The sequence below is a fragment of the Hydra vulgaris genome, chromosome 02 (genome assembly GCF_038396675.1).
Source record: "Hydra vulgaris chromosome 02, alternate assembly HydraT2T_AEP".
Lineage (NCBI taxonomy): Eukaryota > Metazoa > Cnidaria > Hydrozoa > Anthoathecata > Hydridae > Hydra > Hydra vulgaris.
In genome coordinates this window covers 41,410,993-41,436,524 of record NC_088921.1, presented here as the reverse complement: position 1 = coordinate 41,436,524, position 25,532 = coordinate 41,410,993, and the positions used below count along the sequence as shown (strand labels likewise).

Sequence of the window (25,532 nt, the reverse complement as noted above, 5' to 3'; positions counted from 1 at the left end):
ATTAAGTTTTATATTAACACCAAGTTATATATTAAACAAAACCACTTTTTCTACCCTTAATATATATTAAGTTTTATATTAACACCAAGTTATATATTAAACAAAACCACTTTTTCCACCCTTAATATATATTAAGTTTTATATTAACACCAAGTTATATATTAAACAAAACCACTTTTTCCACCCTTAATATATATTAAGTTTTATATTAACACCAAGTTATATATTAAACAAAACCACTTTTTCCACCCTTAATATATATTAAGTTTTATATTAACACCAAGTTATATATTAAACAAAACCACTTTTTCTACCCTTAATATATATTAAGTTTTATATTAACACCAAGTTATATATTAAACAAAACCACTTTTTCTACCCTTAATATATATTAAGTTTTATATTAACACCAAGTTATATATTAAACAAAACCACTTTTTCCACCCTTAATATATATTAAGTTTTATATTAACACCAAGTTATATATTAAACAAAACCACTTTTTCCACCCTTAATATATATTAAGTTTTATATTAACACCAAGTTATATATTAAACAAAACCACTTTTTCTACCCTTAATATATATTAAGTTTTATATTAACACCAAGTTATATATTAAACAAAACCACTTTTTCTACCCTTAATATATATTAAGTTTTATATTAACACCAAGTTATATATTAAACAAAACCACTTTTTCTACCCTTAATATATATTAAGTTTTATATTAACACCAAGTTATATATTAAACAAAACCACTTTTTCCACCCTTAATATATATTAAGTTTTATATTAACACCAAGTTATATATTAAACAAAACCACTTTTTCCACCCTTAATATATATTAAGTTTTATATTAACACCAAGTTATATATTAAACAAAACCACTTTTTCCACCCTTAATATATATTAAGTTTTATATTAACACCAAGTTATATATTAAACAAAACCACTTTTTCTACCCTTAATATATATTAAGTTTTATATTAACACCAAGTTATATATTAAACAAAACCACTTTTTCCACCCTTAATATATATTAAGTTTTATATTAACACCAAGTTATATATTAAACAAAACCACTTTTTCTACCCTTAATATATATTAAGTTTTATATTAACACCAAGTTATATATTAAACAAAACCACTTTTTCTACCCTTAATATATATTAAGTTTTATATTAACACCAAGTTATATATTAAACAAAACCACTTTTTCCACCCTTAATATATATTAAGTTTTATATTAACACCAAGTTATATATTAAACAAAACCACTTTTTCCACCCTTAATATATATTAAGTTTTATATTAACACCAAGTTATATATTAAACAAAACCACTTTTTCCACCCTTAATATATATTAAGTTTTATATTAACACCAAGTTATATATTAAACAAAACCACTTTTTCTACCCTTAATATATATTAAGTTTTATATTAACACCAAGTTATATATTAAACAAAACCACTTTTTCTACCCTTAATATATATTAAGTTTTATATTAACACCAAGTTATATATTAAACAAAACCACTTTTTCCACCCTTAATATATATTAAGTTTTATATTAACACCAAGTTATATATTAAACAAAACCACTTTTTCCACCCTTAATATATATTAAGTTTTATATTAACACCAAGTTATATATTAAACAAAACCACTTTTTCCACCCTTAATATATATTAAGTTTTATATTAACACCAAGTTATATATTAAACAAAACCACTTTTTCTACCCTTAATATATATTAAGTTTTATATTAACACCAAGTTATATATTAAACAAAACCACTTTTTCTACCCTTAATATATATTAAGTTTTATATTAACACCAAGTTATATATTAACACCTTTTTATATTTGTTTTTTGTAACATGTAACTCATTAACCTTCTCTATGCAATTATAGTAACATTTCTATAGCAATTAAACATTTTTATAATAAATAAATTTTAATGAAACCAAATAAAAAATTGTATGTGTACAAAATCGTAAAAAAATTATATATATATATATATATATATATATATATATATATATATATATATATATATATATATATATATATATATATATATATATATATATAAAAATTAGTAAAAACACTTATCTAATTTTTGATTACTTCAACACTGTGTTTCACCATCAGTAGGTTCATCAGGATTCTTCCTGATGAATCTACTGATGGTGAAACACAGTGTTGAAGTAATCAAAAATTAGATAAGTGTTTTTACTAATTTATTATTGCTCTGTTCTTTTAGAACATTGAGCACTCTATTTGTAGAATACACTAACATAATTTATAATTTATATATATATATATATATATATATATATATATATATATATATATATATATATATATATATATATATGCATATATACATATATATATATGTAGTAATAGTAATAGTATATGAGTTGCAAATAGGATACAGATCCTATTAAAGTCATATAATGACTATAGGCAACTATCAATTGAACTGTCAAGCATTCGTTTAAATTCGTTAGTCGAGGAACAGTTAACTGTTGCATCATTGAGTGCATTCCAATGCTTAGCAACACGATTACTAAAAAAATAATATCGTGGATCGCAATTTCTGTTAAATTCGCGTACAAACTGTTCTCGTTGATCACATCGAGCTGGACGTATAATTGGTTCATTGTGCCAATTAATGATGGTAAGACTTTTTTCAATTTTAAACTTTTGAATCAAGTCACCTCTTATTCTACGATCCTCCAGTTCTTGAATTTGAAATAAGATACATCTATCTGTGTAACAAAGATGTTTGCATATAGTTGGGACTTTTGTGGATCGTCTTTGAATTTTCTCAATAATCTTTATATCTTTCATTAAATAAGGTGACCAAGCACTGATTGCATATTCCAGGTTAGGTCTGACATATGTTTTGTATAACTTAGTCCATAACATTAAATCCCTTGATATAAATGTTTTTTTTTAACATATTAAGCATTCTGTTAGCTTTATTACTAGCATGAATAACTTGATTAAAATATTTAGCATTACTTGAAACAAATATACCAAGATCTTTTTCTACATCTGATTTTTCTAAATCGTAATTTAAATAGTTGGTTGTATCTTGAAGTAAATAGTTTGAGCGTGGGTTGTTACTTCCCATATGCATAACTTTACATTTTTCTAGGTTCAGCTTCATCAACCAAACTTTTGTCCATTCAGTGATTTTATTTAAATCAGTTTGAATGTCAGTGGTATCATTAAGAATATTTTTTACTCGTAGCTCATTCATTAGTTTCGAATCATCTGCATATAGTTTACTGACACATTTTAAATTGTCTGGCAAGTCATTGATGTAAATTATAAAAAGTATTGGGCCTAAAACTGAGCCTTGTGGGACACCGCTAGTAACGTGAGCCCATATGTATATATATATATATATATATATATACATATATATATATATATATATATATACATATATATATATATATATATATATATATATATATATATATATATATATATATATATATATATACATATATATATATATACATATATATATATACATATATATATATATATATATATATATATATATATATATATATATATATATATATATATATATATATATAATATATATATATATATATATATACATATATATATAATAATATATATATTAATAATAATATACATATTATTATATATATAATAATATATTATTATATATATAATAATATATATATTATTATTAATATATATATTATTATATATATATGTTAATAATAATTTAATATATATTTATAAAAAAAATTTTCAAATTATCTATATATATAGATAATTTGAAAAAATTTTTTTTGCCAAGTATATGAAAAGTTTTTTGAAGGATATACATTTTGTACATGCACATGCAATACCAAGAAGTTTTACTATTGGAGTCGAAGTGACGATTTTGTTTCACGACATTTTTAGCGACTCGGACTCCGCTAAAAATGTCGTGACTCCGACTTCACAGGCTTATATATATATATATATATATATATATATATATATATATATATATATATATATATATATATATATATATATATATATATATATATATATATGTATATAAAAATATAAATATATATATACATATGTATGTATAAAAATACATGTAATATAAATACATGTATAAGTAACTTTTTGAATAGTAACTTTTTTAAAGAGGAACAAAAAAAAAATTTATTCTAATTTTTTGTAACTATTAGTTATAATAAACATATATTTACATAACAAAGCAAAAGGAATATTTTATTCACATTTAAACACTATTTCCTAAAATTTGATATATATTTCTAAAAAAATAACAAAAACACCATAAAACATAAAATGTTTCAATTATTTTAAAGTTTCCTATAACTTTAAAAAAATCTTTCTACAAAGCATCATGTGATAAAAAATCCCATGACTGTAACCATTTTTTTTCATTTATCTGATTCCGACTCAGTGACAAAGTGCCATAAGTAAAAACAGAAAAGTAATTGTAACTCCAAATCATTGCAAGCAGATAGATAAAACAACAATATTTGAACAGTATCTGTAAAATTTTCATGTCCCTAGAATATTAAAAAAAAACTTTCAAGTGGTTTAATATTATTTAGTTAATTTTTATTTTATTTTAAAATAACTTTTTTATTGTTTTTATATTGTTGCTGTTATTATTATTCCCATCATAACTATTCTTATTGTTATTGTTATTATTATTGTTGTAACTATTATTAAAATTGTGTTCAAAATAATACATAATAACAATAATTCAATATCAAACAACATCAGAAACACTTACTTTAACAACACATTGTTCAAATGATTAGCAATAACAGGAATGAGAATGATTTTGAATAGGAGCGAAGGTAGGTAATGATGAATAAACAAAGTTCTTTCCATAGGAACAAAGAATAAAAAATTTAAAAGATATCCTCCAACTAACAAATAACCAGAGAGTAAAAAAAGATTCCATTGCACTAAACCAAATAAATAAAAAAATTTGATTATTACAATAGTTAAAGCATTCAAATACATCACGTAAATTTAATTTTTAGATTTCATAATTAGACAAATCTGTATTTTTTAGATATTATAGTTAGATAAATCAAGTTATGTAGTTATGATTTCTCTAAAAATTCTTTTGATTTAAAACAAATTACATTTGTTTTAATGTTGCCTGTTGTACTAAAGCTTTAGTACAATTTGTTGTACTAAAGCTTTAGTACAACAGGCAACATTCCCCCCCCCTCCTTAAAAAAAATTACTATTAAAAAAAAAAAAGATAAAAAATTAAATACTAATGGTAGCTATAGAAGTATTTACATAATTTACATGTAAATTATAATGTATTTACATAAAGTAATATATTATTAAATATTTCATAAATACCCACCATTTGTAATATCATAAATTGCTCGCTGCCTTCTTAAAAGATAAACAACCGTTAAAAAAAGATAAACCATAATTGCTAAACACCCAAGCCACCAAATAAATGGGTTGCCAATACAAAATATTTGTCTCTGAAAAAAAAATCTTAAAACTAAAAATAGATTAAACAATTTAACAAATAAAAACAAAAATATTAAACAAATAAAATTTGAGGTTTTTTTTAAAGTTTATCTATAGTTCCTCCAAGTGTGATTAGGAAATATTTCTAAAATCATTTTCTTATTGTCATATAAATATAAAAATGGAAGAACTAAATTAATTTTTTACAATCTCTTCCTGGTGTTCACATTTGAAACGTCATTCAATGATACTACCAAGGTAGAGCTGCGATGGAAATAATTAAAACAAGATATTAGATGATTTGGATTCTCTTTTATACAAAAATTTACTTCTTTGATACCATTTGTTCAGTGTTAGTTAGATTTTCATCATGTAAAAATTGTTGTTTTTCTAGTTGCAAACTGACTTCAAGCAATAACAAAGCTGAAAAATTATTTCTTTCAGCACAAAGGATTGTATCAAATTTTAGATATAAAATAAACACAACATGGATTGTTCACATTTTACTGTGTCATTTACAACCATATGTGAAACATATGGCTGAACACAGTAGAAACCAAGGATTAAGTAGCTTTGAGTTAAGGAAATGAACAATGTAGAAAAATCAAAATGTAAACAAAAAATTGATGAGTTTTTAGAGACAAAAATCTAAATTGTGACAACATGCTTTTATATATATATATATATATATATATATATATATATATATATATATATATATATATATATATATATATATATATATATATATATATAAATTAGTAAAAACACTTATCTAATCTGCCCAGACTGAAACCCTTAGTTGATAAAGCAGCACTCCTCACATGTTATAACTATTTTTTAGTAAAAATAAAAATTCAAAATGTTTTTATTTTATTAAAAAAAAAAAATTCTATTTTATCAAGTTGTGTTTTTGTGGTTTTTTAATAAACTATAAAATATAATTATTTTATCAATTAAATTTAATGGTTTTTTTTTACACAAAACTTGATTTTTGTGAGTGTATTTGACTGCTTCATTTTGAGGCCATGAAAAAATTTAAAGTACCATGGAGTCTTATCTTATATTTTAATTGATGGATTTTTTGAAATTTTGAATTTGGAACACTTTTAGTGGTTGCTCAAGTGCCTTAAAGATCATATTTTAGACTTTTGAACTCTTTTTTTAGTCCATTTTTATTTTCGACTTTTGAACTCAAGTAACTTTTATTTGAGTTCTAAAACTCAAATAATTTTTTTCTCTCCAGGGTTTCTACTTAGTTAAAAGAGCTAAATAAATGCATAGTAATTTTATTTATGGGAAATATCTATTGTAAATTTGTCTACAAAATCAGAGGTTTATGAAATTTTTTCCAATTATTGCACATTACGGTAACTTTCAAGATATTTTTAGCTTTTCTTGAAAGAAGCACCGTTTGCATAAAGCGTCAAGCAAACTCATTCAACAAATTCTTTTTAAATCATTATTTTAAAAAAAATATATTTTGTTATATTTATTTATTATTATTATTATTTTCTTGGTTGTCTTACTTTTTCCTCCATACTTGCTTATGTAGTTGTTCAAGAATAAAACCAAAAGTCTCTTCTTTTCATTTATAACAATATCAATGTTGTCCCTGATGAGCTTAACAGTTCTTTCAGAGCAATGATTAACAACAGCAAGACTAAAAACTGTATCCTGAATTTTTAGGTAGAAATCCTTGCAAGCGCATTATTTAAAAGGGAGGGGGTTCATACATTAATAGTTACTTTTACTTCAATCTATCATTATAAACACGAGTCACAAATTTCATGTGGCCAATTGAACTAAGCTTGGCAACTTTAATCCACTGAAATCTGAAGAATTGAGGACCTCTACGATGTCTAGAGGACCTCTACGATGTCTAGAGGACCTCTACGATGTCTAGAGGACCTCTACGATGTCTAGAGGACCTCTACGATGTCTAGAGGACCTCTATGTTGGCACTTATTTGGGCATATGGATATTCACCCATGTTATGAAATTTATACATGTATAGTTTTTTAACAATTTGACATCTTTCGTCACATTTTTTACAGTACGGGTCCAGCATAGAGAGATCTTGATGTAAATCAGCACGGAATCATCTTGATAAAGAGAATAATGTAGGGTTTTATGTAATTGGTTACCATTTTTTTTAAACACTTTTTTTCCCTGATATATATATATATATATTTTTTCCACTTTTGTGCCCAAAATTTCTTTTAAACTTTGAGTAAAACGATCTTGAAAAGATTAAGGACTACTGAGGAAAATTTATCAAAATATTATCAGTAGTGGGTCTCTGAAAAAGCATCCAGATAATTGATATCTGAACTTGTTGGTATCTACGCAGAATTAATATGCAGCAATAATTCTTGATAAGAATTTTTCTTGTTTTCTAGTAATCAGCAAATTCTATAGAATTGCAGATTGCTTGATTCTATAGTAGTTGTTACATAGTACATAATAAACATTTATAGATGCATATACATTTTGTGAAATAAAGAGTAATATATTACTTTTTATTACACAAAATATACATACCTATGTATATTTAATTATATCTATATATTCAGATTTACTTTCATTTTTTGAGTGGGGTTAGAAGAAAGAACTACATTAAGCTCATGTTTATGTGCTTTTTGAGGGCAAGTACAAGTTTCGTACTCCCTAGCAGCCTGCCATGTCCGCTTCATGGAAAAAGGTTAGGAATCATAACTTTATGGCAAATGAAAGGATTTAGACATTAACAAATACTTAGCATTTTAATAAATAAGTATATATTATAAATTTATTTTTTGTTATCTTCTACCTAAAGCTGCAGCATTTGATGAGTGCAACAGCCAATCAAAACAAAACAACTAATACAGGAAATTACTGAAATGACAAATTTTGTGGCTGTCTTCTAAACTACTGGTTTCTCAAAACTGAACTAGCCTCTATTGCTCGTCGGGTAAGTTTTAACATAAAAAATATGCATAAATATAGTATACAAGATGAAATATAGTATACAAGGTGAAATATAGTATACAAGGTGAAATATAGTATACATGGTGAAATATAGTATACAAGGGCTCAAGTGTGAAAAAAATGATTTTGCTTTAGGCAAGTTTTATTACATCAGTAAGGAAGGAGATGTGAACTTCCTGTTTATTGAATGAATTTGCTTGACGTTTTATACAACACATATGTGGTGCTTCTTTCAAAAAGCTTTCTATATATATATATATATATATATATATATATATATATATATATATATATATATATATATATATATATATATATATATATATATATATATATATATATATATATATATATATATATATATATATATATAAAACATTAATGTATAAATGTGGATGTAAAATTAATGGTTAAATAATTCTTTGGTTTTCTTATAAAAAGTTCTAGATGACAATTTATAAATATAAAAAGTCAACCAATACCAGCATGTTTACTTGTTTACCAAGATTCTGTACAACATAAACATGAATGTAGAAATTAATAGGACTGATCTTACTTTTGAAGAAACTAACCAATATTATTTTTTTTCTTTTGATACTAAAAACACTTTTATAGAATTGTAATTATATAAAATACATTGTAATTTATTAAATTCATTTGATGATTACAGAGTGTCTTTAATTTACTTCTTAAAAAAGTGAAATACATTAAATATAAAAGTTAAATACTAAATTAATGAACCAAAAAAAAAAAAAGTAAACCATTTATTATTTCCATTGAAACAAATAGTTAAATGCATAAACACGACAAATTTTAACAACAATGTTTTTTAATATATTATTTGTCCGCTGATTTTTATATCAATACTATTATCAAGGAAATTATGCTATATTATCTTACATTCATTACTCATCTTTGTTTTAATCTTCACGTGCACAATTTTCGTCTTTTATTATTATTCAGAGAATTTTGTATATCCTTTACTACATGTTTAAATCTACATTTACATTTTTGCAGGCAATATTTTTATATATTTTTTCTACTATCATATATTACTTGATTTTTAGTGATGATTTTAAGTTGTGTGGGTTGTTCATTTTCTTACACTTTAGATTGGTTAACAAAATTTGAATGAAGTATCTATGACAGCGTTAGAGTTTTTTAAAAACTCTATTGTATTTTATTTAACTTTAAAAGGGTTTTTAATAGGGTATACTGCCATTTGATTGTTTTTGGTTTATTTATGCTGGAAGTACCTATTTGGTTTAAATGGTCATTGGGGGATATTTATTTGTATTTTCTGTTTGCATACTTTAGTTGCTTCAGTTTTGTTTTGGTGTTCTTATTAGAATTTTAATTTATTGTGTTTAGTGTTTTTTACCGGTGGTATGGTATGTGATTTATTTAGTTATTTTTATTTATACTGTACAGTAGATCTACACGTTTTATATCATATCATCAAAAAAATATTGGTGTTTTACAAATTTGGGTATGGTTGGGTTTTGGCTATTTATAGTGAGTCCTCTTTTACTGCAGTATGGAATAGGCGTAAGTCACAGGGTAAAGTATAAGTGGCAATTACGTTTGTCTGATGGGCTAAACTAGTTATTAGTGCTGATTCTCATCGAAACGCCAGTAATAATAGTCGCAACTCTGAGGAGATGTTTATTACTTAATCACTACAAAAATCATGTTTACACATTAGCATAAATATTTTTTTCCATTCTGAGGCCTTTCATTGTTGTATGCATACTTTTTATTTTTGTAATCAATTTTTTGTTTTATTTATTTTTTGTTTGGTGACATATTTTTTGTACATCTTCGTTCATATTAGTGTTTATAAAATAATTTATTGTTTATTATTATTGTTAGTATTGTTTAGGTACATTGTCTGTCTTAAATATTCCTCTATTAATCTTTATTTTGCCAACTGTCAAAATATGCCTTGTTCAAAAAATAAATCTCCTTTATTCAAATGTACTTCATTTCTTCCCTCAGGCATTCACTGCTCGTGTGTGACCATTCGGCGAATTTTATATGCAAAAGTTTTTAAATATAAACTATTTATTATTTCCAAAGCATTGAAACAAATAGTTAAATGCTTTTACACAACAAATTTTAACAACATTTAAATAAACAAATAGTTAAATGCATTTAAATATATTTAAATATAAATGCATATAAATATATATCTATTATAGATTTTGACACAAAAATCATACATTACTCTTAGAATCTATCCAATATGCTATTCCACGTTTCATGATTGGCCATTCAAAAGGTCTAGAAGCATATACATGTTCTTGTGTTATCATGCTATTGACTTTGAACATCTGAATCTGTAAAAGAAGTTACTAAAATTATGATTCTTTATTTGAATGAAATCTTTGTTTGTATAAAATTGTGAAAAAAATTAATCAGTAGTAAATGTTTTTTTTTTTTTTTGTTATTTGTACTTTTTTACAATATTACATTTTAAAAATAACAACAAATATCAAACTGTAAAAAAAAAAAAAACTATTTGTTTTCGCAATAACAAGTAGAGATATTAACAAGTAGAAGACTCTGAGAATTTGTAATTCAAAAGTGTTCCACCAAGTTCAATTAGGGAGTGAAAAAATAAAAAGTGTTCCACCAAATTCAATTAGAGAAAAAATAAAACTAAATGTAACTAGAACATAAATAAGTTCATAAAATTTATTTAGTATTTTAATAAAATTATTTTTAATATCACAATTTTTTTTTTTAATTTAATCCTTTTTTTTAATTTAATTCTTTTTTTTTATTATTATTCATACAAGTTTTTTATATAAAAGAAAAATAATTTTCTGAAACGTGCAAGCTCAACAATATTTTAAAATGGACCTTAAGACAAAATTATTGATGATATGAGGTATGAGATATTGATGATATGATATGGGTATGAGCAAGTAGTATCTACATAAAGATGTAAGATTTCTTGATTCTCGATCAACTGTTGAAAAGATCTAAGTAAAGTTATCTAAATTTTATTGTATATTAAAAAGTGTATATGTATATATATATAGAAAAATAAAATTTACTTGCAACTCCCAGAACTTTTGAAAGAAAGTCATATCAGAAATTTCAATGTGATTTTGGTTTGCTAAAATAACCCTTGCCTCTTCTTCAGTCATATTAGAAGCTATATTGTACAAGTAATAAAAAAAAAAAAACTGTTATATTGTACAAATATTATTAACTTTTTAAATAAATATTGTTAGTTTTTCAAAGTTAACTTTAATCAAAGTAACAACTAAAATCAACTATCACATGTTTTAGTTAGTTTAGATCAACCATCACATGTTTTAAATATTTTAAAGCTATTTATAGAATATCACTTGTACTTATTTAATTGTTAAAAAAAATACTTAAGAAAAGTTAACTTAAGAAAAAGTTTTAGGTATTAAAAAAAATACCAACAACTTAAGAAAAAGTAGTAGGTATTAAAAAAAATATCAACAACTTAAGAAAAAGTTTTAGGTGTTAAAAATAATACCAACAACTTAAAAGTTTTATCATAAAGATTTGATCATCACAGCAATGTCTTTGATGGTTTTAAAATAAAAACTTTAAAATAACCATTAAAATACAACAAATAAAAAATAATGATTAATTTATACGTAAAATACAAAAAATAAAACAATGACTTATTTGTACATAAAAAAGCAACTAACTTTTAGTGCTTACTATTCTAATGTGAAACTTTTCTAATGTGAAATAAACTATTCTAATGTGAAATAAACTATTCTAATGTGAAATAAACTATTCTAATGTGAAATAAACTTTTCTAATGTGAAACTATTCTAATGTGAAATAAACTTTTCTAATGTGAAATAAACTTTTCTAATGTGAAACTATTCTAATGTGAAATAAACTTTTCTAATGTGAAATAAACTTTTCTAATGTGAAATAAACTTTTCTAATGTGAAACTATTCTAATGTGAAATAAACTTTTCTAATGTGAAATAAACTTTTCTAATGTGAAATAAACTTTACTATTCTAATGTGAAACTATTCTAATGTGAAACTATTCTAATGTGAAATAAACTTTACTATTCTAATGTGAAACTATTCCAATGTGAAACTATTCTAATGTGAAATAAACTATTCTAATGTGAAATAAACTATTCTAATGTGAAATAAACTATTCTAATGTGAAATAAACTATTCTAATGTGAAATAAACTATTCTAATGTGAAATAAACTATTCTAATGTGAAATAAACTATTCTAATGTGAAATAAACTATTCTAATGTGAAATAAACTATTCTAATGTGAAATAAACTATTCTAATGTGAAATAAACTATTCTAATGTGAAATAAACTATTCTAATGTGATATAAACTATTCTAATGTGAAATAAACTTTACTATTCTAATGTGAAAAAAAACTTTTTTTATTTAAAAAAATTTTAATATTAAATGAAGTTTTTTAAGAAAAAAAAGTAATATTATCGTAATATTTCTAAATTCCAATAAAATTAATATCAACAATATTATTTTAAACTCAATAATGTTAGTAAAATTAATATTAATAATATTTTTTTAAACTCAATGTTTTTTTTTTGTTATCTTAACTTTTCCTAACAAGGCTGCAAGCAGCCACTATTAAGTATCATACCGAGCAAATTAAATTTTTATTTTACTGAACATTTTTTTATTTTATAATTCACCTCCCTAAGGCCGTGAAAGGCCACTACAGATGAGGAGGCTACTTGTGGTTATAACCCTCTCACAACTCTATAACTCCGAAACACAAAGCTTGACGAACAAGGTCGCTGCGCGGAGAAACAAGTTGAGCGTAGTACTACAAGGGATGTGGTGGGAATTGAACTCGGAACCTCTCGCCTATGAAGCGAACGCTCTACCACTACACCACTACTGCATATATACATATATATACAAATATATATATATATATACACACATATATATATACACATACACACACACACACATATATATATATATATATATATATATATATATATATATATATATATATATATATATATATATATATATATATATATATATATACACACACACACACACATATATATATATATACACACACATATATATATATATATATATATATATATATATATATATATATATATATATATATATATATATATATATATATATATATATATGCATATACAGGGTGTCCACTCAAAACTTAAAAAAACTCCAGCACTTTATTACTTTATTTAGACAAATAATTTCAATTTCAGCACTTATGATATTTCCAAAGTAATACAAAAATTATCTTAAAGACCGCCACTGTACTTATAAACATAAAAGTATGTAATCTAAAACTAAATACTACATAAATTTGTGTACTACAACTTAATTGAAAAAAAAACTGTAATAAATTAAAAAAGCATTAACACTATAAATACTATACTCAACACCACCATTCAGATCAAATGTGTTTTCTAATGTCATTTTTAGATAAATTATTATAAGCTAACACAGCTAGTGCATTTACAACATGTACCTTTTATAAAAATGTTTTATATGTAATCTTTACACATAAAAAATATTTGCTTCTTTAAAACATTCTACAAAAATAATAAACAATAAAACTTGTTAATCAAAAAAAGATTTTATTCTTTATATTTTGTGAATATTTTACATCGTAGTTGAGAGAAGTAAAAGCTAGAAATATGTTATACACAAGCTCAAAAGATGATAAAATTACTATGATGATAAAATGTATATTTTTGAAACAAAGAAATGATCTTTATAAAATTATATAAGTTTATTTCAATAAAATTTTAAAATTTTTTCGGAAATTTTGAGCAAAATTTTCTAGAAAATTTCTGGAAATTTTCAACCCTACAAAAAACCAATAGCAATGTGTAATTATGGGGAAGGGATAAGGTTTTTTATTATTTCTTAAGATCACAATATAGACAAAATTATTTTTTTTATGCCAGAATCATCTAAAGTTTTTAAAGCTTGCATATAAACACATATAAAATACATTTAAGAAATCATTGTCCACATCAATTAAAGTTCTAACAATAGTGCAACAGTTCTGTTTTAATATTATAAGACTTTGAAAATGAACAATTTTTAAATGTGACATGAAAATTTAGATTTTAACTTTGTCTGAGTTATGTCTCAGAATAGTGCAAAGTATCTATATCTTACTTTTACTTCAGGTTTACAATAAAATAACTTAAATCTAATACTCATAAATGATTGTTTTTTTATTGTTTAAATCCTTTTTTTACTAATATCATAACTTTTACTCAGGTTTTCATTATTTGAGATTTCTATTACCTTCTACATTCCATAGCTTCTAAAGATATTTTTAAAGAGATATTCTGCTACATTTATTATCAGGTGTGTCTACATGAAAAAAAAACTTTGTTTTCAAAATTTTCTAAAGAAAACTTATCTCAAAGTTTAATGCTGTCTTTTTTCTTAGAGTCTCTGAAGTAACTTAACAAAATAAATAGAAATTATTGTTAATAAAATGACCAAAAAGTTATTTATAATTATAATAAATAAAAGATAATTTAAAACACATTAAAATTACTGAAAAAGTGAGCTTGAGCTGTAACATTTATTTCTTTAAATTACTGTTCAATGTTTGAAAATAAAAATAGATATATTCTCATAAATTATATAAATATGATTTAATTATTTACTTAACTTTGTCAGTTGCTCATGTCAGTTATTCATATTTAGTCAGTTTGTTCATATTTAGTCAGCTGTTCATGTGTTAAAATTTAGTTAGCTGTTCATGTGTTGAAATATTTATTCAGCTGTTCATGTGTTAAAATTTAGTTAGCTGTTCATGTGTTAAAATTTAGTTAGCTGTACATGCGTTAAAATCTAGTTAGCTGTTCATGTGTTAAAATTTAGTTAGTTGTTCATGCGTTAAAATCTAGTTAGCTGTTCATGTGTTAAAATTTAGTTAGCTGTTTCAAGTATTTTGATAAATTAAATGATCATAATTAAATTATTAAAAATTTATTTTCAAAATTATTTTAAAAAAAATGTACTAATCTAATTATTTAGTTTTTAATTTTATGACAGCCCTTATTAGAGTCTTGTTCTTTTCAGAAAGTATAGTAATAAACAACTTTAAAAATATGATATGCCAAACAGAATCTAGTCCTAGATGACAGCATAAACCAATTTTTAAAAGATTGGTTATTATATTATTATAAAAATTAACAAATTACGCAAAGAAATATTTTGATTGTGTTCTTCTACATTCCAAATTGATTCTTCAGTATTAACCATTCGATCAGTAGCAACCTTTAAACAAAAGAGAAGAATAAGGATAATAACAGCTTATAAAAACTTAAGAGAAAATGAACATCATCATCATCATTGTCATCATCATCATCATCATCATCATCATCATCATCATCATCATCATCATCATCATCATCATCATCATCATCATCATCATCATCATCATCATCATCATCATCATCATCATCATCATCATCATCACAATCTTTATAATCATCATCATTATCACTGTAACTGTAGTAAAATAAATATTACAAATACAATCTCTATGTTTACAAATACTCATATATTAGGTTATTTTTTTATCAGTTTTTAACTGTTTGTAATTACCTATACTTATAGGATAAACTGAGGTAAATTGAATTATTTTTGATGTTTAAAAAAAATTCTATTCAAAGAAAAACATGAATACCTTGTGGTTTCCATATTTTATGATATATCATGTATAAGTTACAACAAAAAACAAAATACCAAGGCAAAAAATCATTATGACATTTATTTAAAAAAGAACATGTTCCCTAGTTCACTTTACACCAATATTGGGGTGAAGTCAACCCTCCGAATAAGAAAAATTGAGGTCGGCAATAATTTGCCGACCTCAAATACTCAAAACCTCAAAATATTAAATTCAACCTCAAAATATAAATTCGACCTCAAAATTCGACCTCAAAATACAAAATTATTTGATACAAAGGTCTAACCATAAAACATAAAAACGGCAATTTTTTGCCGACCTCAAATACTTTCAGACCGGCAGTTAGGTCGACCCTAATTCCGAGGGTTGGGTAAAGTACTTCATCATAAGGACTTTTGTGTTTGTTACTTCTGTTCATACATTATTATTATCAAAACTATTTCTTATATACTGTTGTTTACCTTCTATGAACCAATTTAAAGTTCTCTTTTAAAGTTTTTATTTTGCTTATAGTTTAATCTTTTAGATGCAGTATTATTTTGGTTATTGACAATGTTGTCAGTGATATTTTGATGAGTATTATTATCGAACATGTAATCAATTATTTGCGAACATGTAAACAGTGGGCAAAAACAAAACAATTGTGAATATGCGAATAGTGGGCAAACACAAAACAATTGTGCAATTTCCTAATGCAAATTCTTAATATTTAACTTATATAAAAAATTACTAAAACTAATATTTATTTTAAAACTAAAAGTAATTATGATGTATATACAGTTCTAAAAGTAATTATAATGTATATACAGTTCTAAAAAGGTATATGATAAAAAAGAATAACAAAAATTCACTTTAAGTAGTCTCAAAATGAGTTATAAAGTTTGCTAAGCTAATTAACAATTTCTACATTATAAGGATCTTTTTATTATAATCATTTGTATATCATGACAAAAACCATGATAATTATTTAGACATTGTTTTAAACTACTTTTCATATATTTTATCTATAAACAACGCCATAATTTTTTTATTTTTACATTTTATTTTAAACATTTTGTACATAGTATGAAATTATCAAATAGCATGAAATTATCAAATAAATATAAATAAAAGCAAAAAATAAATAAATAATAAATTAACATTGGTATATTATTAATGTAATAAAGTTATAATATTTTGTTGTGGTCAGGATGGCATGACAATGACTGTTACATTTCAACTTTGCATTAAAACATTTGCATCTACTTGTCTAATATTTATTGAGTCTTGAACAGTTGCATTTAGTAAAACCTTTTCCCCCACATCAATTTAAATTTAAAAGTATTTCTCAGACTAATTTCCTCAATTCGATTAACGTCTTTTTCCAATAAAAAGTTTTGACTATCAAATTGATTTTTTCAATATTTTCAATTCAAGATTCCTCCTCCCATTACTTCATGGTATAAATTATTTTAATTGTGGTCAAATATAATTCCAAGTAAGTTTTTTAGATCTACATGACCACGGTCTACTAAAGATATAGTTATATTATCTCCTTTGTTTACTGATAATTTTATGATTTTACCTCTTTTAATCTCACGTTTGATGCAACATTGCATCTCTGAACTTTTTTCATCAATCCTTTACTGCTTTGTTATTTGATAAAGTTACTATTTCATCTAAAGTTCACTTTATGCATCTTTGGCTTTACTACTTTGTTTATCTATTGTGTTGATAGTGGTTACAGGTGTTATTTCATCCAAAGTTTGTCCATCAGCAATATTGTTGGTTTGAAAAATAGCTGAATCATCAGTTATAGAATTTGTTTTAATATTTTTGTTTGTGTGAATTTCGCTTTGATGGATTGCAGAAAAAAAATCTTTTTCTGCTTTTAATGTTACTATTATTTTATCAGACAATTGTGTTGATCTTATCCCTAACCTAGGTTCGGCTCCAAAAAGTGCAATATAAGGATATTGTTTAATAACAGTATGATAGCTAATATATTTACTAAGTTGTACAAACTTTTGAACCAATTAGCAAAACTGTTGAGTCAGCAAGCCAAGCAATTAACATGTTTCTTACATCACAGTTTTACTAAGTATAACATCCTGCGTGCATTAACAACAAAAAGTGTTTTTCTACTGATCTTTAATTTAAAGAATAGTGAGCCCATTAACTATGAGTAAATCAGGTCATAGTTGTTTTAAATCTTTTATGGCACTTCCAGGGAATTCTGACCCATTATCCTATTGTAAAACCTGTGGTGTACCAAATCTTTAAAAAAATGTCCATAAGTTGAAATGCAACTCCAGCAGCACATTTTGTTGTTAATGCATGCAGGATATCATATTTAGTAAAATTGTCTTGTAAACCTAAATTATAATCTTTATAAAGCATTTTATATTGATCAACTCAAATAACAAAACACCAACGAAAAGACGTCCATCAACAAAATATGTCGAAAGCCGCTAGTTAAAAAGAATCGCTCTTATATATATATATAAACTACAATACAAAAAAATATATATATGAACCCTAAAATCAAAACTCAATCACACATCATAACCACATATACATGACATACATATCTATATCTACATTCCAAACACATACTATCTATTAAAAGAAAATATCTAAATAAGGATGAGTTCAAACAAAGATGGTTTATCTATAAAAGAACGAAAAGCATGCAAAACAATGTTACAGGCTGTATGTGCATAAGGGTGTATAGGTGTAATGTGTAAGTCTGTGCTGTTTCAGAGATAAATATTTTCCAGCGTAAAATATTTATCTCTGAACTAAACCAAACCAGCCCAGTCATACTCCAGAAAACCATAATGGATTTAACACCTATGCATGGATTTATAACTTACCTATGATTCTAAAAAACTACCCCAGGTGTCTTCCAGAGTCAAACATCTTCTTCTGCGGTGACAGTAATCATGATTTGGAAAATAGTCATGCTCCATGACTGCAACCTTAACCTTTACAGGCTAGGCCCAATTTTATTTAAAAACTTTGGCATATAAATTTGCCGAATGGTCACACACTAGCAGTGAACGCCTGAGGAAGAAATAAAGTATATTAGAAAAAAAGCAGAATTATCTTTTGAACAAAGCATATTTTGACAGTTGTTAAGACAAAAATAAAGATTAATAGAGGAATATTAAAAATAAAATTGTCTTGTAAACCATAATCTACTTATAATCTTTATAAAACATTTTATATCGATCAACTAATGAACCACAAAGCTTTACATTAAAATGAGTTTGACTATGACACTTTTAGTTGTTGCTAATTTTTACATACATTCTAAACACGATATTTAAAAACAGTAAAAAAAGATTTAATAAAGAAGCTAATGGAAATAAAATTAAGTAACAAAAAATTTTATGCGTAAAAATTTTTGTTACTTAAATCAACCATGATCGGCAAGAATGTTATAGGCAATGTGGTTTTACACATTGCCTATAACATTCTTGCTGATCATGGTTGACCAACTAAAAAATTGAAAAAGAGTTTCGAAAAACAAGATTTGACAAACAATCAGGATGTAATTTGGAAAATGAATATACTACAATTTCATAAAATCATTTAAATTTTGAAAAAACGCTTTAAAAAGCTTTATTGTTTATGATAAGCTACTTTAATTTGCTTAGTTGACTAGTATTATATAAGACATAAACTAGATCTATTATTTTTTTATTTATTTAGATTACCTTCATCTTTACTGGAAGTGAAAATCCTTTTTTCATAAATGATTGAAGTTTTAAATTTTATTATTATTTTACAAAAAATATTCAATATATTATTTTAATAATAATATATAATAATTTAACTAAAAATATTTTTTCTTTCAACTGTACTTGAAAAGAACATTTTCACTTTCAACTGTATGTTTTTTTTTTATTTTTTTTATTTATTTTTTCGTAGCTTTACCCACCATTTGCAAATTTGCGATGCATGAACTATTTTTAGATAAATTTAAAATTATCAACTGCACGTTTGCACTTTTTTTTTCTTTTTTTAAACAATTAATCAAAGAATCAGACGAAACATTTACTTGTTTTTTTTTTAGTTATTTTTTTTTTAGTTTTAGTTTTTTCACTTTTAGTAAAAACTTTGTTTTATGTAACATAAGTAAAATTTCTATATTTTATATAGTTAATATTTAGGTAAAACATTCCAGAAAGAAAATAAATTTTTCAAACTTTTCCATATTTGGATGAACCTTTTTGTTTTCATCAAAAATATAAATCAAACACCATTTAGAAACATTTTAAATCTTATCTAGTCATATTGGTTCTCTTGTCAATACTTTTGTATCAGTCAGCGAGTCAGATGTTTCACAATGAATGTCGTCTGTCTTACTATAATTGCCAGTAACTAAATGTCATGTAAAAACTTGATTATGGTTCGTGATTCATGTTATGAATGGAGCTAGTACAGTAGAAGTAGTTACCTTGTTGAGCAGAAGTGAAGTGGATAGACAAAAGAACTAGTAACAGAGTTATATATATATATATATATATATATATATATATATATATATATATATATATATATATATATATATATATATATATATATATATACATATACAGGGTGTCCACTAAAAATTTAAAAAAACTCCAGCACTTTATTACTTTATTTAGAAATAAGATAGATGAGTTTAACTTCCTAACTTTAAATAAGATAGATGAGTTTTTACAGGATTTTAAAACCCATATCTTTTTCCAGCACCAGCATTGAAAAAACACTTCAATTTCAGCACTTATGATATTTCCAAAGTAATACAAATACAGTTCGTGATTCATGTTTTGAATGAAGCCAGTACAGTAGAAGTAATTACCTTGTTGAGCAGAAGTGAAGGGGATAGACAAAAGAACTAGTAGCAGAGTTATAGTCTTCTCCCTTTACAGGACTATTGTGTAAAATATAATAGGCAGCATTCAAAACCTTTTTCAGAATCTAATCTGTGACAGTCCAGTTTTTAAACATGGACAACATGCAAACTAAAAGTTCAGATATTAACAAGAAAATGTAAAATAGTTTCAGTCAAACTTGTACTGAATTCATTGAAAAATTTTATATTGATATTTGGACCATCCATTGATATTTGATCTTATTTCCAAATTTTTAACAATACCCTTGAAATGAGTCGATAAGTCTTTGTGTTTTGTATGACCTAAAAAACTTGATCCAAAATAACATTTACATGATTTCTATTAACATCCTAGAATCTAATATAAATATCCATTTCAGAAGTATGAGTGACCTCATTTAAACTCTCATCAAAAGAATAGACATGGATGTCTGACAGTTTTAAAATTTCTAACAAAACTGAATAAAGAGCTAAACCATGATTAAACTCATATAAAGTTTTGTTTCAACCCATCTGAAATTGTGAAGCTATGGCACTGTTCAAAAACATAGCTGTAAAAACATGGCATATATCATCATTTGAACCACTATCCACATTTTTAGGCTGTCAAATAATTTCAGCCTTAGTAACTAGTTTTTTGACACAGGAGTTTTTTTTTTTTTTTGTAATTGACTCATTAGAGTCAGAAAACACAGAAAGTAAAGAACTTTTCTCTTTTGGTTTTTCAAAGAACCCTTTCACTTTTCTTAATTCTATATTGTGCGTTGCTACTTTTTCAAGATCTGACAAGGCAGAGCATTCACTCAAAGAGAGTTCTATTGACCTGTGGCAAACCACACATTTTGCTTTAGTATCATCTTTAAGATCTTTCTTCAGCCAATATTTAAAGTTATCATCACTCAACCAGTCATCTTTAAACTGTTTTTGACTTCACTTTTTTAACTAATTCCATATTTATACTAACTAAAATAACAATACTAATCTAAATTAAAAATTTAAAACTTTAAAAGGAATAAAAGTAAGCTTTAAAATAACCTTAAAAAATCAATAACTAAACATAAATTAAGCTACTAAACAACAATAAAAAATTCCAGTGTTTCCAGCATGTTGCTTAACGTTAATTTTCCAGTTTTTCCAACAGAGTGGACACCCTGGTATATAGGTGTGTGTGTGTGTATATATATAAATATATATATATATATATATATATATATATATATATATTATGTATATATATATATATTATATATATATATATATATATATTATGTATATATATACATAATATATATATATATATATATATACATAATATATATATATATATATATATATATATATATATATATATATATATATATATATATATATATATATATATATATATATATATATATATATATATATATATAATAAACAACTTTGATTCATCATTCCTATATAATCCAAAAAAATAAAAACATTGCAAAAAGGAAAGTTAATATTTAAAATACAATTGCTGTCAAAAGATTGTTTGTAAACTAAATTTTGAAAGACACAATTTTGAAAAAATTGTGCCTTTCAAATTAAAAAGATTTAAATTTTGGTTAAAAGATTTTTGATATAAACTGCGATATAATGCTATATAAACTGCGATATAATTTGATATAAATTTTGGTTAAAAGATTTTTGATATAAACCCTTAAAAGATTTTTACTTTGGTTAGCTAGATTTTTAATATAAACTGCGATCTTCAACCAACTTAAGTTTCAAGAAAAAAGACCAAGTCTAAAAAAATTATATTTTAAGGGTGAAAATAAATAAATTACAAGCCAAAAAAAACAAAGCATATTGAATATTATCATGTTGAAAAAAAAAAAAAAATGAAAATTGACCTTGTGAACATGACAATTATTGTAAAAAGAAGCAATTATGATTATTTAGATCATTTAACTTTAAACTTTTAAAAAGTATTGTAAGCTTAATTTTTTTTTAATTATCTTTAAAGAAACAAAATATTCAATATTTTCTATTTTAAATGTTAACACAACTATCATGTTTACAAAATAAAATATTCTAAATGCACAATTATCATGCTTGCAAAATTATTTTGCTTTTGTTTAGAATACAAAAATAAAGAACACTTGTTCTCATCACTACAGTCCTGAAACCCTTTTGACTAAAAAAGGTCATTTGATAGGAATTGTTGAGGCTTTAAAACTTTCCAAGTTCAACAGGATTTAAAACTTATATTTCTAGACAGATTTTAACTTTTTTTATCCGAGATGTAATAACAACGCCCACGACTTTGGTTTTAGAATTTCTTACATGACAATACTACTTCATAGTAGTAATCCGTGTATCCACTTTTTAAAAAAAAAATAAAACATAATATAAAATTTTTTTAATTTTATTTTTCTAGTTATTCAGCTGCTCAAGGTCTGTGATCAAGGTCTGTGATCAAGGTCTGTGATCAATGTCTGTTATCAATGTCTGTGATCAAGGTCTGTGATCAAGGTCAGTGATCAAGGTCTGTGATCAAGGTCTGTGATCAATGTCTGTGATCAAGGTCTGTGATCAAGGTCTGTGATCAAGGTCTGTGATTAAGGTCTGTGATCAATGTCTGTGATCAAGGTCTGTGATCAAAGTCTGTGATCAAGGTCTGTGATCAATGTCTGTGATCCAGGTCTGTGATCAAGGTCTGTGATCAAGGTCTGTGATCAAGGTCTGTGATCAAGGTCTGTGATCAAGGTCTGTGATCAAGGTCTCGGATCAAGGTCTCAAGGTTCTTTGACCTGATTATCTGTGAAAGCTTTTATTCATTGTGGTCTAAAGGGTAAATTTAATCATTTGATAAGATTTTAGAAAAAGTTTATGTTGTGTAGTCAAAGTAGCTCTTTATTTTTATTGCAATTTTTTTGATAATTTTTTTTTTTAATTTTTATTTTCCCTTAAATAACAATTTAAATTCTTAAATAATAATTCAAGTTTTTATACAATAATTTAAATTCTTAAATTTTAAAACAATGTTTGAAATAACTTATTTATTTTATTCTAATTTTTTGTTTTAATAATTCTTAAACAATTAAACAAATTAAAATTTTATAAAAAAATGCAAAAACATTTCTCAGACTTAAAAAAGTACATTGACTATTCCTATGACAGCATTAAATCTTCATAATAAATAAGTAATTTTTAACTGAGAATAGACAGTTAACATAATATATAAAATATTACTGAACAATTTTGTTACATAAAACAATATTTTCAAGCAATTTAATAAATTTTACATGATTTCTATACTCTATATTATATATTTTATAAGAGGGTATTGAACAATTATATAAACTGTTTGACATTTTAACTAAAAATATACAAAAGAATTTTTAAAACTTTTTGCAACTATTATACAAGCCTAATAACAGTAACTTCCATTATTGTTATCATTTGCTGAAGATAATTAGAAAATCTTATAGAAAAATTTATAATTCACTACAATATATTTTAAAATTGTTATTTATAACAGCTAATTGCATTGTATAGATTATTCCAGGATTAAAATTTATCATGTTACTTGACAGAATTATTCTTACGATCCCATGTTACTTAACAGAATTGTTTTAAGACAGAAATTAAGTTGCAATCCGAAAATTAGCAGTGCAACTCAATATGTTACTTATACTAACTCAAATTTATAATACTTATCTTTTTTGTGTTTTTTTTCAGTTTTTTTTCAATAAGAGAAAATTCATATATTCAAAAAAATATTGCACAATATTGCAAAAACTTAATGTTAAAAATAAAAATGCTTTTGTTGACAGTAAAAATTATTTAACAATTACTTTCTTTAATAGTTTTATGCAACTAAACTAATGTATTTATAATACTTATAGAAATATTCTTCAAATATTTTTACAGTTATTATTGTTAAGTTCAACAGAGCTTTTAAATAAAACTTTATAAGTTATAAAATTTAAGTAACTGAATTAGCTATTAAACTTTTGAAGAAATTCTCATTTTAAACAGACTTCCTATTTTTATAGAATCATAAAGAATCTTTGCACTAAAACATGAAGAAAAATAAAAGCTTTTTCTTAAAGAAGTCAAGAGTAATTGATTGGATATGAACTTTCAAAATATGCACTTATAAGAACTATGTACTAAGATTATAATTTCTAATTAATAATAAAATCAACCCACTCTTTATTTGACTTCATCACCCTTCCCTTTTCAACCACCGTTTACAAAATTCTTATTGCATAAACTATATATACTATCTTCACTTGCACATCTGTTAGTTATTATAATAAATAGGTTATTATGATATGTCCTTGAGACATTTTTTATAAACAACTTATTTTACCTCATATTGGTGAAATCCCCAATCAGGTAAAAGCTGGCCTGTAACCTTAAAACCAAAATATTTTAAAAATTAAACATGAACACATTTTCTGTTAACAACA

General features: G+C 24.2%; 1 protein-coding gene across 2 annotated transcripts in view; it reads right to left on the bottom strand.

Annotated features, from left to right (window-relative positions):
* Positions 1 to 4,219: 4,219 nt before the first annotated feature.
* Positions 4,220 to 25,532, bottom strand: part of LOC100211440 (protein O-mannosyl-transferase 1) — a 72,417-nt gene continuing 51,104 nt past the window's right edge. For both annotated transcript variants that reach the window (XM_065790948.1, XM_065790947.1), the window contains exons 15-21: positions 25,433 to 25,477; positions 15,733 to 15,808; positions 11,567 to 11,667; positions 10,727 to 10,843; positions 5,419 to 5,545; positions 4,825 to 5,002; positions 4,220 to 4,594 (exon numbers count right to left, since the gene is read on the bottom strand). In XM_065790948.1, coding sequence (XP_065647020.1) covers positions 4,414 to 4,594; positions 4,825 to 5,002; positions 5,419 to 5,545; positions 10,727 to 10,843; positions 11,567 to 11,667; positions 15,733 to 15,808; positions 25,433 to 25,477 — 825 coding nt within the window. In that variant the 3' untranslated portion in view covers positions 4,220 to 4,413. The remainder of the gene's footprint in view (positions 4,595 to 4,824; positions 5,003 to 5,418; positions 5,546 to 10,726; positions 10,844 to 11,566; positions 11,668 to 15,732; positions 15,809 to 25,432; positions 25,478 to 25,532) is intronic.